Source organism: Aulostomus chinensis, chromosome 18, assembly GCF_037954235.1.
Source record: "Aulostomus chinensis isolate RoL2024-O1b breed Wild chromosome 18, RoL_Achi_v1.0, whole genome shotgun sequence".
Classification (NCBI taxonomy): domain Eukaryota; kingdom Metazoa; phylum Chordata; class Actinopteri; order Syngnathiformes; family Aulostomidae; genus Aulostomus; species Aulostomus chinensis.
The window spans coordinates 17,659,119-17,673,771 of record NC_141337.1 but is presented as its reverse complement, the minus strand read 5'-3'; the positions used below and the strand labels follow the sequence as shown (position 1 = coordinate 17,673,771).

The 14,653-nt window shown below is 41.0% G+C and overlaps 1 protein-coding gene across 1 annotated transcript; it reads right to left on the bottom strand.

The window, feature by feature from the left end:
• Nucleotides 1-256: 256 nt before the first annotated feature.
• Nucleotides 257-14,472, bottom strand: csnk1e (casein kinase 1, epsilon). The gene is made up of 11 exons (XM_086186278.1): nucleotides 14,206-14,472; nucleotides 9,286-9,376; nucleotides 8,933-9,043; nucleotides 8,543-8,691; nucleotides 7,706-7,934; nucleotides 4,966-5,136; nucleotides 4,657-4,805; nucleotides 4,328-4,523; nucleotides 4,013-4,152; nucleotides 2,003-2,070; nucleotides 257-1,913 (listed from the first exon to the last, which is right to left on the bottom strand). The coding sequence occupies exons 2-10, from the start codon at nucleotides 9,359-9,361 to the stop codon at nucleotides 2,038-2,040; spliced, it is 1,254 nt and encodes a 417-aa protein (XP_086042404.1). The 5' UTR covers nucleotides 9,362-9,376; nucleotides 14,206-14,472; the 3' UTR covers nucleotides 257-1,913; nucleotides 2,003-2,037.
• Nucleotides 14,473-14,653: the final 181 nt, after the last annotated feature.

Here is a 14,653-nt window from a genome sequence, read left to right as displayed (position 1 = left end):
ATGTAACTGTACCAGAGAAGTGCTGCTGATGTCCACACCCCCAAACCCATTTAAAACAGAAACATCCAAATTTAAGTATTATATAGAGAGGTATGCATAAAACCAGCAATGACAAGATCAGCAAAAGGTCGTGAGCAATGTTATTCGTTTTTATTACTTCATAAAATATACACAAATACTGTTGTAAATAAAAGTGTTAAAGAACTGTACAAGATATCAGTACACAATACATAGTGAAACTCCCATCACCTCCATCTGTTCTAACCCCCCCCCCCAAAAAAAAATCAACCCAACACAACAGTCACAATGCCACTGGGTCATGGTGGCCTGTACAAGGTAATTACACACACAGTTCATAGCTATTTACACATCCCTGCGTTTGAATCACTTATGTTAAATTCAGGATGACATCATGGTTACTGAAGCTTAAAAAACAAAAAAAAGGAGACATCAAGCTATTAGCGTATCAGTGCTGCAGAGGGAATATGGAAAGCCCTATGTATTTTATGAAGTGGTCAGACATCTGAAGCATAAGAATGAACAGGTGTAAAACAAGATGATGAATCAAACATAAGAATTAACAGAAAATCATTTCAGACAAATAAAATTAGCTAAACATAAATAATTGACAAAAAGACACAATCTGAACACAAACAGAAACAATGAACTGGATTCTTTATCAGGGACTTTATCTGTCTCTCTCTCACACACACACACACACAGACAAACACACACACACACACAAAATGTAAAATGACCCAGCTGGCAGAGCAACAGAAAAGCCCCTCAATTTTGTATTTTAAATACGTAAAATTCTGAACCCAACCCCAATTTTTGTCATTAGTAAGCATTTTCTACTTTACACCTTAAAACAAATAAACACAATTTTGGCTTTACATAGAAATAAAAAATATATTTACAGTGAAGTAAACACTTAAAAAAAAAATGGATGCCCCATCCCCCCACCCATCCCAAACAGGGCCTGCCCACTCCCTTATGACCTCCAATAACAAAAAGAATAAAAAAGGTAACATTGAGGAACTATCATTAAAAACTGCAGCCGCTATGTTTGTTGAAACAGGCAGCTATGATCTCTGAATTTCCAGAGGAGCCTCCCTCAAGGCTCGGGAGTGTGTCTTTGCAACATCTATGGTGATTCTTCACTTTACCAACTTACAATAAAACCAAAGAAACACGGAAGTCAAAAACAGGCAAAGAAATTGGTAGTGGATGTTTTGATGGAGTTTTTGAGGGACAAGAAATCACAAAGTGAATGAAGGGCGAGCAAGCAGCAACTGTTACTTCACCAGAAACATTTTTTTTTCTAAAAACAGCTAAAACATAACCTTTTCGACAGCTCACTTTTTGTACATGCCCCTCTAACCTACCTCCTCCCCAATTCTTCATTTCCCCCCCCTCACTTCTCTCAAAAAGCAAAGAAATGAAACTCATAACAAACGCCAATTAAAAAGGCGCCCTCATGAAAGATTACAGAGACAACATTCACTGAAACGTTGCTGCTGCAGCATCAAAATAAAGATACTTTTCTACTGAAAGGAATTTGACCTTGGACGAGAAACATGCGTGCGCCTCTGATGCCTCTTTGCTTCTTTGATGTCAACAGTTCCTCACATTTGTCAGACTGGGGGAAATGCTTTCAGGAGGAGGCGGAGCAGTTACTTGCAACCCTGGGGTGATACTGGTGTAGCACTGTCATTTATTTGCTTCTTGTACAGAGTGATCCATATTTTAGCAAAGAGGATTCATGAGAGTGGATGCCAGGTATGCGCATCCGTGGATCCTTCTGGGACTTACGGTTCTTTCCCAAAGATCCACGTGTCCATCGGCTTTGCTGTTTTCATAACGTAAAATCAAAGGAAACTAAACAAGGATGATGAGTCTACGTTGCAGCCCTGCAACCACAAGCAGATGGTTAGTCACTGGAGAGCAAACGGAATTGGTGAGTTGTGTACTTCAATAAATGAGTGAAACTAGACCTCACCTGTCAGGTTCATGTGCATGCAGAGCCAAAGAGTTCTACTTCCCCATGTGCTCAAATGGCACGCTGACCTGCCACAGAAGCAGAGGAGAGGGAGTCAGTCGAGGTATTACCAGTCCAGATGTTTGTCTCTTTCACATAGAAGGCACAATTACAGCAAGGCCCCACCTCTAAACATTGACCGATAACAAACATACAGGTGCACAGTTCTTTGCTCACAGTCACATGAATGAACTGTTGGACAATAATGACCAAGTACTGAAACCTTGGCAAATTTAATTTAAAAACGCGAATAGAGCAAAATCTGTGACAATGAAAGCACAGTTAGTCCAACAAGAACATTAAGAGCATTTTATAAATCTATAATAATGATAATTAATTCAAGTATACCCATGTGTTCAACTTTTAATTCTTCATCAGAGTTAGACATTAGATGGTGAAAAACTTTAAAATATCCTTAAAAAAAAAAAGAAATCAACCATGAAAATGGGTAGGTTTTTTTTTTTTTTTTATGAGAACAAGCACTCGTGTAAACGCAACAGGCAAAACACTGAGGTAACCTAAATTATTTTCATGTCTACTTGTTGTATGAGAATTTCATACATTCCAATTTTCCACATTAAAAAGGTTGTCCTGTACTGAAGAGGCAAAGAGTCATTATCAAGCTTAATGGACCTGAATGGGTTTTATGCTGTTACAAAGCAGAATGCCCCTCCAACTATTGGTGTAACAGTGTCTCTTATTCAGGTATTTCACTTCATTAATTCAAAAGCTGGGGAATGTGGGAGTTGTTGTTTTGTAATCGCTATCTGTGCATACAATACAAATTGTGGTCAAATACTATAATATCTACAAACCAAATATCATGCAATTACTACGGCAACAAAATGAAAATTTTGTTTACTTTTGGTAACCTAATTCAGTCAATGTCAGCTAAGTCAAACTGACACGTACTTGAGAGTTAAATAGAATGGGATACATCCTTCCAAACTGAAGTGGAACTAGGATCTGACCAGCAAAGAAGTTAAAAGGGGCTCCACCTTGAGGAGGTTTGAGTAAATTAAAGTACTTTTTTGTTGGTAATTTTGTGATTTTACTTCAGAAAAAATTTAAATGCAAGACTTTAAATATTGTTTTACAGGAATTGTGGGGAAAACAATGGCTAACACTTAAGTTTCATGATTTTTCTTTAAGTATTGTTAACTGGTACATTCATACAAAAAATTAAAAATCATTAATTTGCTTCATCATAGTCTCTACTTGTTTAAATAATTCCTTTTTAAACCTTGAATAACAGCAGTGCAGGTTAAAAGTTGCAGTCTACATTTCACAGTCTTGAAAGCAGATAAGAATTTTGGAAGGAAAATTATAAAGTTCATGTTTTAGTGTAGCATGTTCATTTAAAGTCTCCCATTTATTCTTGTTCAATTTTTATTTTGGTCTTAAATTCAAAAAGGTCATCTGGAATAATTCACTTTGTTAAACTTGTGTGGACTTGTCTCAAAGAAGCAAACTAAAATCAAATTAAATTGTAATTATTGATTCAGGGGAGATAAGTTTATCATCCAGTGTGATATCAATACATTTATACTTAAATATGTAGAAACTGATTTTTTTTTTTTTGGTCCACTTGTGCCCGAGCCAATAGCAATACTGTCGCTGTGCAAAAAAAAGGGTGAAAATGAAGCCAGATGGGAGGACCCATTTCAAATGCTGCTTTGGCCCCAAATTGACAATGACTCCTGGTGGTGGGTGGAGTCAGTCTCTGCTAGCCAAACTGCAGCTGCATTTCAGTCCCATTATTTATTCAGACAACCCAAGTGCACAGCAGAGGGCTTAAGAGGCTGGGATTTAATCAACTATTTCAGATATCCTGCTGTATGTTACAATATTAGCGGGTAGATCATTCAGATAACTTTTGCATTGTCTACTTGACGACAAATTTGAAAAATCCCCCAACTAATCCAGTATGTATAACCTGGTTAACCAAAAGAGTGCTGAGTGTATTCTCACCTGTGATGTGGAAATTCTAGATTGGTCATGGCGGGCTGTGAGGTCAGAGGATGAAACGTTGGCAGGAGCCCCACGATGGAGCCGCATGCTCACCTTCCTCTCCCTCTCGGCACGAGAAATAGCACGAGGTGACGTGTTCCCTGAAATGATGAATAATACTGAGATCTGACCAAATATGCAGATAATCAGGAAAAAGATTATTCAGGTATAAGTACTGTATATATACACACATTATGAGTATAGTATTATCAGTTAACAAAAGGCAGGAAGAGGTCATTTGACAGTGGAACTGAAGCATTTTTGGGCAAAACTCACCAGACTGCTGCACTCGTGACGCTGGGTTAGAGACGGCCTGCTCTGGCCCATTCCTGACTCTGTTTGCAGGACCAGGGTTGGGACCTGGGGGGAGGCCCCTTGCAGCAGACCCCCTGGGGGCTCCAGCGATCCGCTCATCCCTCTCATCTCCCGCCCTCCTCTCTCTTTCCCCATCTTCAGCTGTCCTGCTGGCACCCTGATATAAAAGATCAGCCATATTTAGAGGAGTTTCCTTGATAGACAGGACTTTAAATTAGCTATAAAGTTCCTGAGGCAGGAGGGCATCTCAACATCTACACTTCAACTAGAAACACTTGATGTCAACTTACAAACTTGAGCATATTCCAGTCAAAGACATAGTCATAGGAGAAACCCTGTCGGTGGAAAAGATTCCTGAAGAGCTGTCGCAGGTAACTGTAGTCTGGCTTGTCGTCAAATCGGAGCGAGCGGCAAAAATTCAGGTATGTGGAGAACTCCGCTGCAGGATATTAAAAGAGAGAGACAGCAATATGAAGAAGACACACAAGCACACTAGCGTAACATAAAAACACTGTTGAGCAAAAGAAAAACTTAACTACACATAATTACTCAACTACCATGTCCCAAAACACAGAGGTATTCATAGCAACGTGACTTACAAGGGTATCCTTTGCACAAAACCTCGATGGGTGTGGACATTTTCTTCTCACTTATTCGTTCATACTTCTGTCTTTTTGTAGCAGCCTTCAGGCCCTGCCAAGGTAAGGACCCAAGGTTGAAGTACATGAGGACGTAGCCGAGAGACTCCAGGTCATCACGTCTGGACTGCTCTGTGGACAGTTTGTAAGAGTGACATCTGATTAGTGCTTCAACAAATTAAAGTTTACTGCAGTAACAAAACTGTTTCACATTCTAAGTGCTTACTAGCACATTAAATCTGCATCCATAAGTTTTCTATCCCATATCCTGAGCTGTTCTGTGAACCCTCACTCAGGTAAGTGCAGTCACTGATGAACATAATTTATGGCATGTAGAGCTAGCATTGGTATTTTCCTGGCTGATAAACACTGGCATCATTAAGAAATCAGACCATTGTAGCATGGAAATGAAATGAGATGTGACGGATTAAAGAAAGATTGGAAAGGGACAGGGAGAAGCTGCCTGCTGGTGTTTTTCACCTGAACATGAGCCAAAGCCTGCCATGTAGAGAACAAATGATCGCAAGTCAGCTCGGATAAATCACATTAAATATGTTGTTTAGAGGCACATGTCACTGCGGAGAAAGGGTGCAAACTTGATGGAGCAGATATTTTGTAAGCCACAGACTAAGGCTGCATTCAACCATCGTTAGCCCTTTGAATGGGCGCAGTCTGATGTTGCAGCAGTGGGGTACATCAGAGCCAGAGCCAGAGCCAAGTTAGAACAATACAGGGTTATAGAGCATGCTCATGCATCATCAGCAAGACGCTACCACAGACAATCAAAAACTTTCCTGGTAGATAATCTTGTTATATATTGCCCATGACATTGATAAAAATACCAACCATGAATAAGAATTAATTTTGCCAAAACATCTGAAAATGTTTTTATTTATTTATTTATTTCTGTTCCATTGCAGAAACTAGTATGTGAACATTTGTATTTGTTTATTTCGGGATAGGTAATAAATCGTGTATTAGAGTTTACATTGTCACGGCAGTATTACAAAGTGTAAACGTGAGTAGACTTTACCTCACAACTGTCATGACAAAATATAGAGTGGTTGTCATCACGACAGATTGTCTGACTTATAAAAGGTGTGTTTCTCAATGGTTGAGCACCATGTTGGCATCTGATGAGCTCCCTAATGTTGCTGCTAATGCTGCCAATAGTTTAGCCCCGCATCAGTAAGAATACTTTTATCACTACCATGAAGCGAGACACCATGACAGTGGAGGTGCAGTTGTTTCCCCTTTTTACTTAAAAAAGAAAACAAGAAGGGTCTTAACTACGAGTTTTACAAATTAATTTTGGAACACATAACTTCGAACATGTTATTCAAGTATATAAGTTGTTACTGACAGTTTGGTCAGGAAAAGGGGGTGAGATGGGCCTGATATTTGAAACCCCTCAACTGGACTGAAATGACGATAAAGGATTATCCTTACTTTCGCACACTCGATTCTCCCTGCTTTAGTAGTGACCATACAGAATGTAAACAATCACTAATCAGGATGTCAACATATGTTGCCGTAACCAAGCAGCCTGAGAAAATGAAGTGCTCCACAAAGGCAAACAGAGTTGCCTTCTTCACCTAACTGGTAGAGAATCCCAGGCACGTGACCTTTTGTGGGGTCTTTCACACCTTGCCAGTTGTTGGGCTCACTTGAGTTCTTGGGCCACTCTCACTTCTCATTTTTACCCCTTCATCCTCATTTTGTCCATTGGAACAGAGTCACCAGGGGCTGAAACCTTCCCCTATGATTTGGGAAAGCCCTTCAACAACCCCTTATGTCAAAAGCAGTCGGAAACTGATATTAAACAAATGTTGTACTGAGGCAATTAGGGTAATAAGGGTATTTGCCCCCCCCCCCCCCTCTCCTTCACAACCTAAATGTCAAGCATCAATCAATCAAACAGGTTACCATCACACAAGCTTCATTACCAGGCTACAATATGCAAGTCTGGCAGTCTGCACAAGAGCTGTGAAGTTAAGCAACCTGCTGGACTTCGGATAAATGTAGGCTTTAGATGCCGTCAAAGTGGGGTAAACGCAGCATGATGACATGATGTCAAAATGTGGTATTTTTACACTAACTAGGAATAATGATATAACGTTAGACAGCTGACGTTACAGCGACAGCTTACCCCAGTTACTAATGGTTTTTTGTTTGACTTTTTATGAAAAAAAGATCGAAATACATTGAAGCAACATTAAACTAAGACAATACAATGAATATTGTAATTCTTTGTTTACCGCATTTGTGGGCGTCTTTGGTCCCTTGTGCTGACATCTTGCTGGTGAAGTTACCTCTAAAATTTTTTGTTTGAGGGGCTAAGTGGTCCAAGCACTCCACCCTACCCATTATAAAGTATCAGGACAGCTGTACCCTTAGACATGAACATGTAAGATAGAGGGGTAGGACTAGGTGGTCAGACCAAGGGGCGAAGTGGGACTGGGTCTCTGACCCACGAGCATCAAGGCTAGATCTTCACGAACATCTTCAAGTGAGTCTAGCTTCCTTTGCTTTTTTTACATGATGGCCTGAATGAGTTGTCTTTGCAGACAAGGTGTCACAGAATGTGTGTGACCAGTGCTGGGATGTAACTACTAGTAATTAAGCTCGAGAACCACGCCATACACAAAAAACACCCTATTAAGCTAATTGGGTTTGTGTATATGCTCAAAGTGCATCTTACCAATTCCAAGATGTGTGTTGATGGAGGCGTAGCGTGCTGTGCCCGTCAGGTTCTTGTTCTCCCTGTAGGGGATATGCTGGTGTGTGCGGGCATCCCGGTACTTCTTGGCCAGGCCAAAGTCAATGATGTATACCAGATTACCCTTCTTGCCAAGGCCCATTAAAAAGTTGTCTGGCTTCACATCCCGATGGATGAAATTCTTGGAGTGGATGTATTCAATCCGACTTATCTAAAGAAGATGGATGACACAAAGAGTACAGAAACCATCAGGTTTGAGGCCACACACTGTCAGGCCAGCGTTTCCTTGAAATGCTTTCTAATAGAAATTTAGCTGCTTAACACATCGATATCCACATAAAAGTGAGGGATAAAAAGGAGGACAATAAGATATATGAAGACAGGCTGAGGGAAGTTTATGACCCCCAAGCTTAAGGACAACACTCCAACACCCATATAGAGGACTGACACAGCAACCTGGCTGCAGTTAGAACAAAAGGTGAGACAAGTTATTCTCGAAAGAGACATCTATGAAATTAAATAACTAGGCCACGGACTAAGAAAAGGCCGGAATTACAACGGCAAGCGGGACACACAAGAGCCATGAAGACCAAAACATCTATAATCTTTAAAGAAGCCTCTGGGGAATCATGTGCAATCATGTGTGTGTGCACAAACAAATAAAAATAAAGTAGGTCAATGCATATTAGCAAGTAGGATAATAAAAATTCGGTCTCGGAATTCTAGTGCCTCAAAGAGCTTCAAAGTAACTGTGGGAACTCTGAAACAGTCTTAACTGGAATGCCCTTAACACACTTGACTTAAGAGTTTGAGTTATACCATTTGGTCTGCCAGAAGCAGGACGGTCTTTAGACTGAACTTCCTGGAGCAAAAGTTGAAAAGGTCCTCCAGACTAGGACCCAGCAGCTCCATTACCATCACGTTGTAGTCTCCCTCTGCACCACACCACTTTATTGATGGAATACCCACTGCAACACACAGTCAGCACAAACTTGTTATCACAAGGACACTGAAAAAGTATTATTTTCTTGGGTTCACCTTTTTTAAACAATGTACATGACAAGCAAGAGGGTGTTCAAATGTTACGGTTTAAAATAAATGGTTTGTGCATCTTATCTGCACTTAGTTGGGTACTCATATCTATAACACTGGCAACGAGAAACAATCAGATAAAGAATTTATTACTTTGAAGCTGTATTTCCTCTTTACCTCCTCCTTGCATCATCTTGTAAAACTTGCTCTCAATGTGCAACTGTGGGTGTTTGGTCTTCACACATTCCAGTTTGATGGCTACCTCTTCACCAGTGGCAATGTTGGCACCTGGATAGACAAAAAAAAAGGCAACCATAACTGAGATCTTTGGCAGTCTCACAGGTACTGGGCTAAAGATGGAAGAATATGAAGGGAAATCAGGCCCATTGCCCAGATGAGTGGGGGAAATTAATGGTACAGTATGAAAAGAGAGACGATGAAAATAATTGTGGAAAGAATTTGAAAAGATGAGACACATGGAAAGTTGGGCAAGGCAACTGAATAACAAAGTAGTGTACATTTTCTCTTACCAAGGTAAATGTCTCCAAAGGAACCACTTCCTATCTTTCGCCCGAGCCGGTACTTGTTGCCCACTCTCAGCTCCATGGTTGCTAGTTGTCACTGTCATGAACAGACAACAGTTGATTAAACAACAGCAAAGGACACATAACCCTTGGCTAGCTTCTCTGTGCTATACCTCCTTTTTCTGGCACTGACAGCTCTTAAAAACGGAGCTACTGTATAACCCTTCTGAGTATCACGTAAGAGAATTCCAGCTACTTTCCCATGTGGTGGTAGGAGGGAAGCTACCCTCACGAGTGAGTCAGCCGCTCACATTATGGCGGTCAATCCCAGACACGCTGGACTGAGCATGTGAGAGTGTGTCAGAATGTAGCCTGAGCAGGGTTAGTTGATCAGCAAACAGCTGTCTGGCCTCCAGCCACACATGATTAGATTTGTGGGGTAGCTGGGAGGGGGTTACAGTGAGATCAGCAAAAGCAGTGAAGGGAGAAAAAAGAAATACTGCAAAATAAGGGCTCGACAGCAATGCCAGTTGCCAATTGGAAGAGAAGTGGAACAAACTCATCTCTTCCATGAGTACTAACACTTGGCACAGACTGAGAAATGTAGTGCTTTTTCTGAGTTGAGCTGCACGTGATGTTGGGGCAGGATCATCATTTATTCAGGACTCTCTGCCACACCACATTGTGCAGCCACTGCGAAAGCAAGACAGAGCTCTCCTCCACTGTTCTGCACCAACTCCGCCAAGAGAGGGAAGGCATGAGCAGCCGCGGAACGCTGGATGGTTTTATCTGTGTCAAGAAGGCCCTTGGACAATTCTGTGCAGTGAACTTCAGATAGCAGTGCTGCAGAGGATGCTTCTGCGTAGAAAACAACTTTTCAAAGAGATTTGCTTCCTCACCATCAATTTGGCAACACAATTGAATCTAAATGTTCCCTTTTTTTAGCAATTATGGGCCCCTATAATGTAGTACCACTACACCTTAAAAAATACATTCCAGTCAACTCCAGGATTTGCAAACAAAGTGTCCTCAAGAGTATCATCTTAACTGGTTACTCTGGTCCACCACCAAGAATGATTTTAACCCTCACCCCCTATAGAAAACATGAAGCATTCCCAGTCTGCCACAGTTTCAAGCTGGGGTTCCAGTCTTAACCAGGCAGGGCAGCTAAACCTGGAGGACTCGTCCTCTGCAGAGATTGATTGTGTCCGAAATTTTCTTGACTTGCCAAATGGACTGTCAAAAAAATTCTACTTGCCCAAGGGTGGCACAAAAAAAAAAAAAAAAAAGCACTTTTGTATCACAAATACATTAAATTATGTCAATATCAACAATGTCTTAAAGATGGGCTCAGTTAAATTGATTATGCAATCAATTTATAGCCAATCTTTTCAAACCTTACTGAAGATGTTTTAATAACTGTGTTGTTTCTGGTTTTATATTTGCAAAAAAAAAATCACCTCCACAGCCTCCATTTCCATCTAAATTTTGTATGCGATTCTTTTCTTAACAATGTTTTAGTTAGCCTAACGATAGCTAGCATTAGAATGGTAAATGGTAGCAAGTGAGAGTTTAACCGATTAGTGTCAAATACAGTACTGCAAAACTACCAGTGTTCTAAAGGTCAATGCAATGCCCCAATAATGATCCAAGTCACAGTGCGTCAAACAGACAAAAACACCACGACATGGTGACACTTGCCCTGCAGTGCAGTGAACAGCCCTCTAAGATTTACCTGATAACTCAATTTGCATTGAGCGTTTTAGTAGGAGGTGTTTAGTTTATATCTAAGGGTTGGCAACTGGCATTAGGCTAGTCTGGGCATACTTTCAAGGGTCATCAAAAAATATAAAACAAGCACAAATATGTTGCATTGCGCCTGATTTGATTCACTTGGATTTTAACGTCCTACCATGTATAAGCCAAGAGGCTTAAGGTTCTTTGTGATAATGCACCACCAAGGTAGAAATGTTTTAATGACCACGCGAAGGTCAAGCTATATATGAGATCACCCATCCCTGAGACTAAAATCAGAGATTAATCAATGAGGTTTCATAACACAACACACAACCCTCGGCCAGTCTTTCACGACTCGCCGATTCAAAATGCATTACTTAAGCAAAGAATCCTGACTTTGGTCTCCGGACACACTGATCTTGAGTGCAGACTTGTATCCGACAATGACACATTACCGCTAGAAACACTGCAATTTTCTGACAAAGAATTATTAGTGTTTATATAAACCCAAAATGTTTTAACTACAATGTTGCAGCAAAAGGAATAAAATGTTAACACCATGTTTTGAGTGTGTGTCCCTTATTCTTTTGCTACTTAAAGTACATTACAGCCTACAATATGAGCTACAGGCTAATTTATTTTAAATTTCACAAGTCTAGAACATTTAAACTTGCAAGAAAGATGTGGAGCAGCAATGAATCAGTCTGTGTGTGACTTTGTCAACTGAGTTCCTGTAATACCTAGTAACTTCATCCAAAAAAAAATAAAAAATTAGGGAATCACTCGGGGGTACACCATGAATGTCTGCAGTAGCTTTTTCATGGTGAAAAACAAAATTCTGTCACGCCTACAAACTAGATATGAGTATTCAGTTGAAGACGAGTCTTCTATATCTATTGTTTATAACTATTTCGGTCGCGCTAGCTCACTCCCCGGTTAACTTTGAGAATGAATCAAACAAAAGCCATTTCATTGGCTACGACCCAATCGATGTGATGCTAATCGGAGGGCACAGGATTCCATTAAAGTCAAGTGTGGTCCCATATGTTCGTCACTCATCCAGGGAAGGAAGCTGAGTATCATGTAGCAGGGACCGATTGACCAATTAGCCCTTTTCAGACATCTTTATCAGATAGGCCCCGACCAATATTAGTATCAGTACATAACAGTCAAATATTAGCCAATATGAACACTGTGTGAGCACAAAGTGGGTTGTTTAGTTTGAAAATTATCCATTATTAATTCTTAACTTGAACAGTATACACAGAGGAGGAACAACAAGCTTAAGTTACAAGTACCAGTACCATTCAATGTGCTTTGGTAACTCGTGGCAAGCTGGTCTCTGAGTGTCTCAGTTCCCTAATGCACACACAACAGAGAGGGGCATCTGATTAGCCCCACCCTCTAGCTCAAGTCAGGGACTAAAACTACTTGGTCAGGACATCCTTAGTCATCGGGGTTCAGTGCTGCATCAATATCCTCCTGCATCACAATATAAATTATCCCAGAAGTTACTTTGGTTGATTGTGAGCAGGCGAGCTATGATGAGGAGTCATAGCTCCTTGATGAGGACAGCCTGCTGTAGTGGAGGCGATGAAGGTAGATGGATGTGGGTAAATCAAGGGTATGGTTTCATGGGCTGCAGCCAGGGACCCGATCTAAGGAAAAACATGAATCACATGGCTACACAGTGACTGCCATTGATCAGTGATGCACCATTTTAAACCGCGAGTTTGAGTTTATTTCCAAATGGTTTTCATTTTACTGGGCCTTTATTTGGGGTCATCCTGAGTTTTCTGCAACAACTAACTGCAGTTGTTGAATTCCAGGTGGCGATGGTTCTTTCCTGGCTCTGCCACTAATTGCAATTTGACCGGCTGCAACTTTCAAATCACAGGAAGGATCAACATCTTTTTTAAGGCTAATTGTATGTCAAACTACCATGTAAACTCAATTTCGGATTTGCAATTTGATATTTTTTCCAAGTCACACAGCCCTACTCTGCAATTTGCAGTAAAAATACTTAAATCTACATGTTTATTATAATAACCCCGGACAAAAATGACTTTAGAAAGTTTTTGCAAAGATATAAGGCACAGAAACATAAATATGTAGACTGAGCAGCAATGGCAAAGCATGATTTGCTGCTTCTACGATGCCTTGAGTGTGAAGCAAGTGGAATTAACCTTTCACATAGCAGATGGATAAGCATTATGCACCATCATGGAAGTAATCTTGTGCGGTACAGTGGATTGGTTAAGATGAAAATGTTACAGTGCAGATCTGCTGGTTAGGGTTGAAGATGGAATGTCCAAAGAAGGTGGTGAACGCTGTGACCACACCATCTATGCAAGATAGTAATCCCCAAAATCCTGATTGTGACATAATTTTACATCCCAACATGCAAGCACTCTACGGTAGACAGCAGCCAAAAAGGGAAGTGATAAAATAAGTAAGAAAAGCAAACGAAAAAAAAACAAGTGAAACGGACCCAAAGCCAAGGATTTCACAATCACATGAAAAACAGATGAGTGCTACGCCTCTCTCTCTCAGACAGCTGTCATTCCAGTCAGCTCCAGCTTTACACACCAACTCCACGCATTAAAATGACATGAAATAACTCCAACTTGCTACAATGTGGTCAAATTATGATTCATGTACATTACCAACTGCTATTTTCCTACCATTTCTCTCGTTGAGTAGCATTTTGATGAGAAGCAATTCAGTTATGATTCACGTTACAAGGGCAACAAAAACATCACATTTCGTGAAGTCTTTTACGAGCAAACGTTCGGCTCCCACTTCTTAAAAGAACTCGTTCCTTTCATTCGAAGGTACTTTACATTAAAATAGCGAAACACAACCCGCAAGTATTGATGTTGTTAGCTACCAGGGGTGTGCTAACGTTAGTTAAACTGCGTTAACCGAGCCGTCATACGTAACTACTGCACCATAATACCTAAATTGCAGGAGGAGAGAAATGTGTAGGAAACATTGCAGTTCGTCACATTTAGTATCTTTCTTAAAAAACCGCACCCATGTATGTGCTAGCCTAGCCTCTGTAGATAGACGTCGCTACTACTCGCCCCCTCCCCCTCCACTGTTAAGCCGTGAATACGAGACTCTGATTCGGCCGAATCAGGCCCCTTTTCCCCCCTGGTTTCCCCGCTTCTCCGACCCAACACTTACCCGATACTGAGTTCGTCTGAGAGCTGGTTCGGTGAAGATTCTGTTCTGGTGGTTGTCAGGCGGACAGGGGCCCAGGTAAAGAAGGATGGGAGCGGATTCTAGCGACTCTCATTCCCCCAGCTCTTAGCTCCGTCGTCGGTTGCACTCCCTGTTGATAGTCCCTGAGAAGCTCCAGCAGCGGCACGGGTAGCCGTCCTCCACTTGAGTCTGTCTCCCCCTCTCGTTACTTAACAACGCGCCTGTTCACAACGCCGATGATGTCATCCTCCGGATGTCAGTGCATAGTCATTAAAGGAAAACGTCACACCTTGCTGATCCTTCCTCCAGCGATGTGACCATTCAGATATAATTGATGATTTATTTTATTCACTTAATTGTTTAGATCCTCCCTTCCCTAGTTTTCACTCTGCTTTGTTGGGTCGAATGCCAGTAAATAACAGTTATTGCG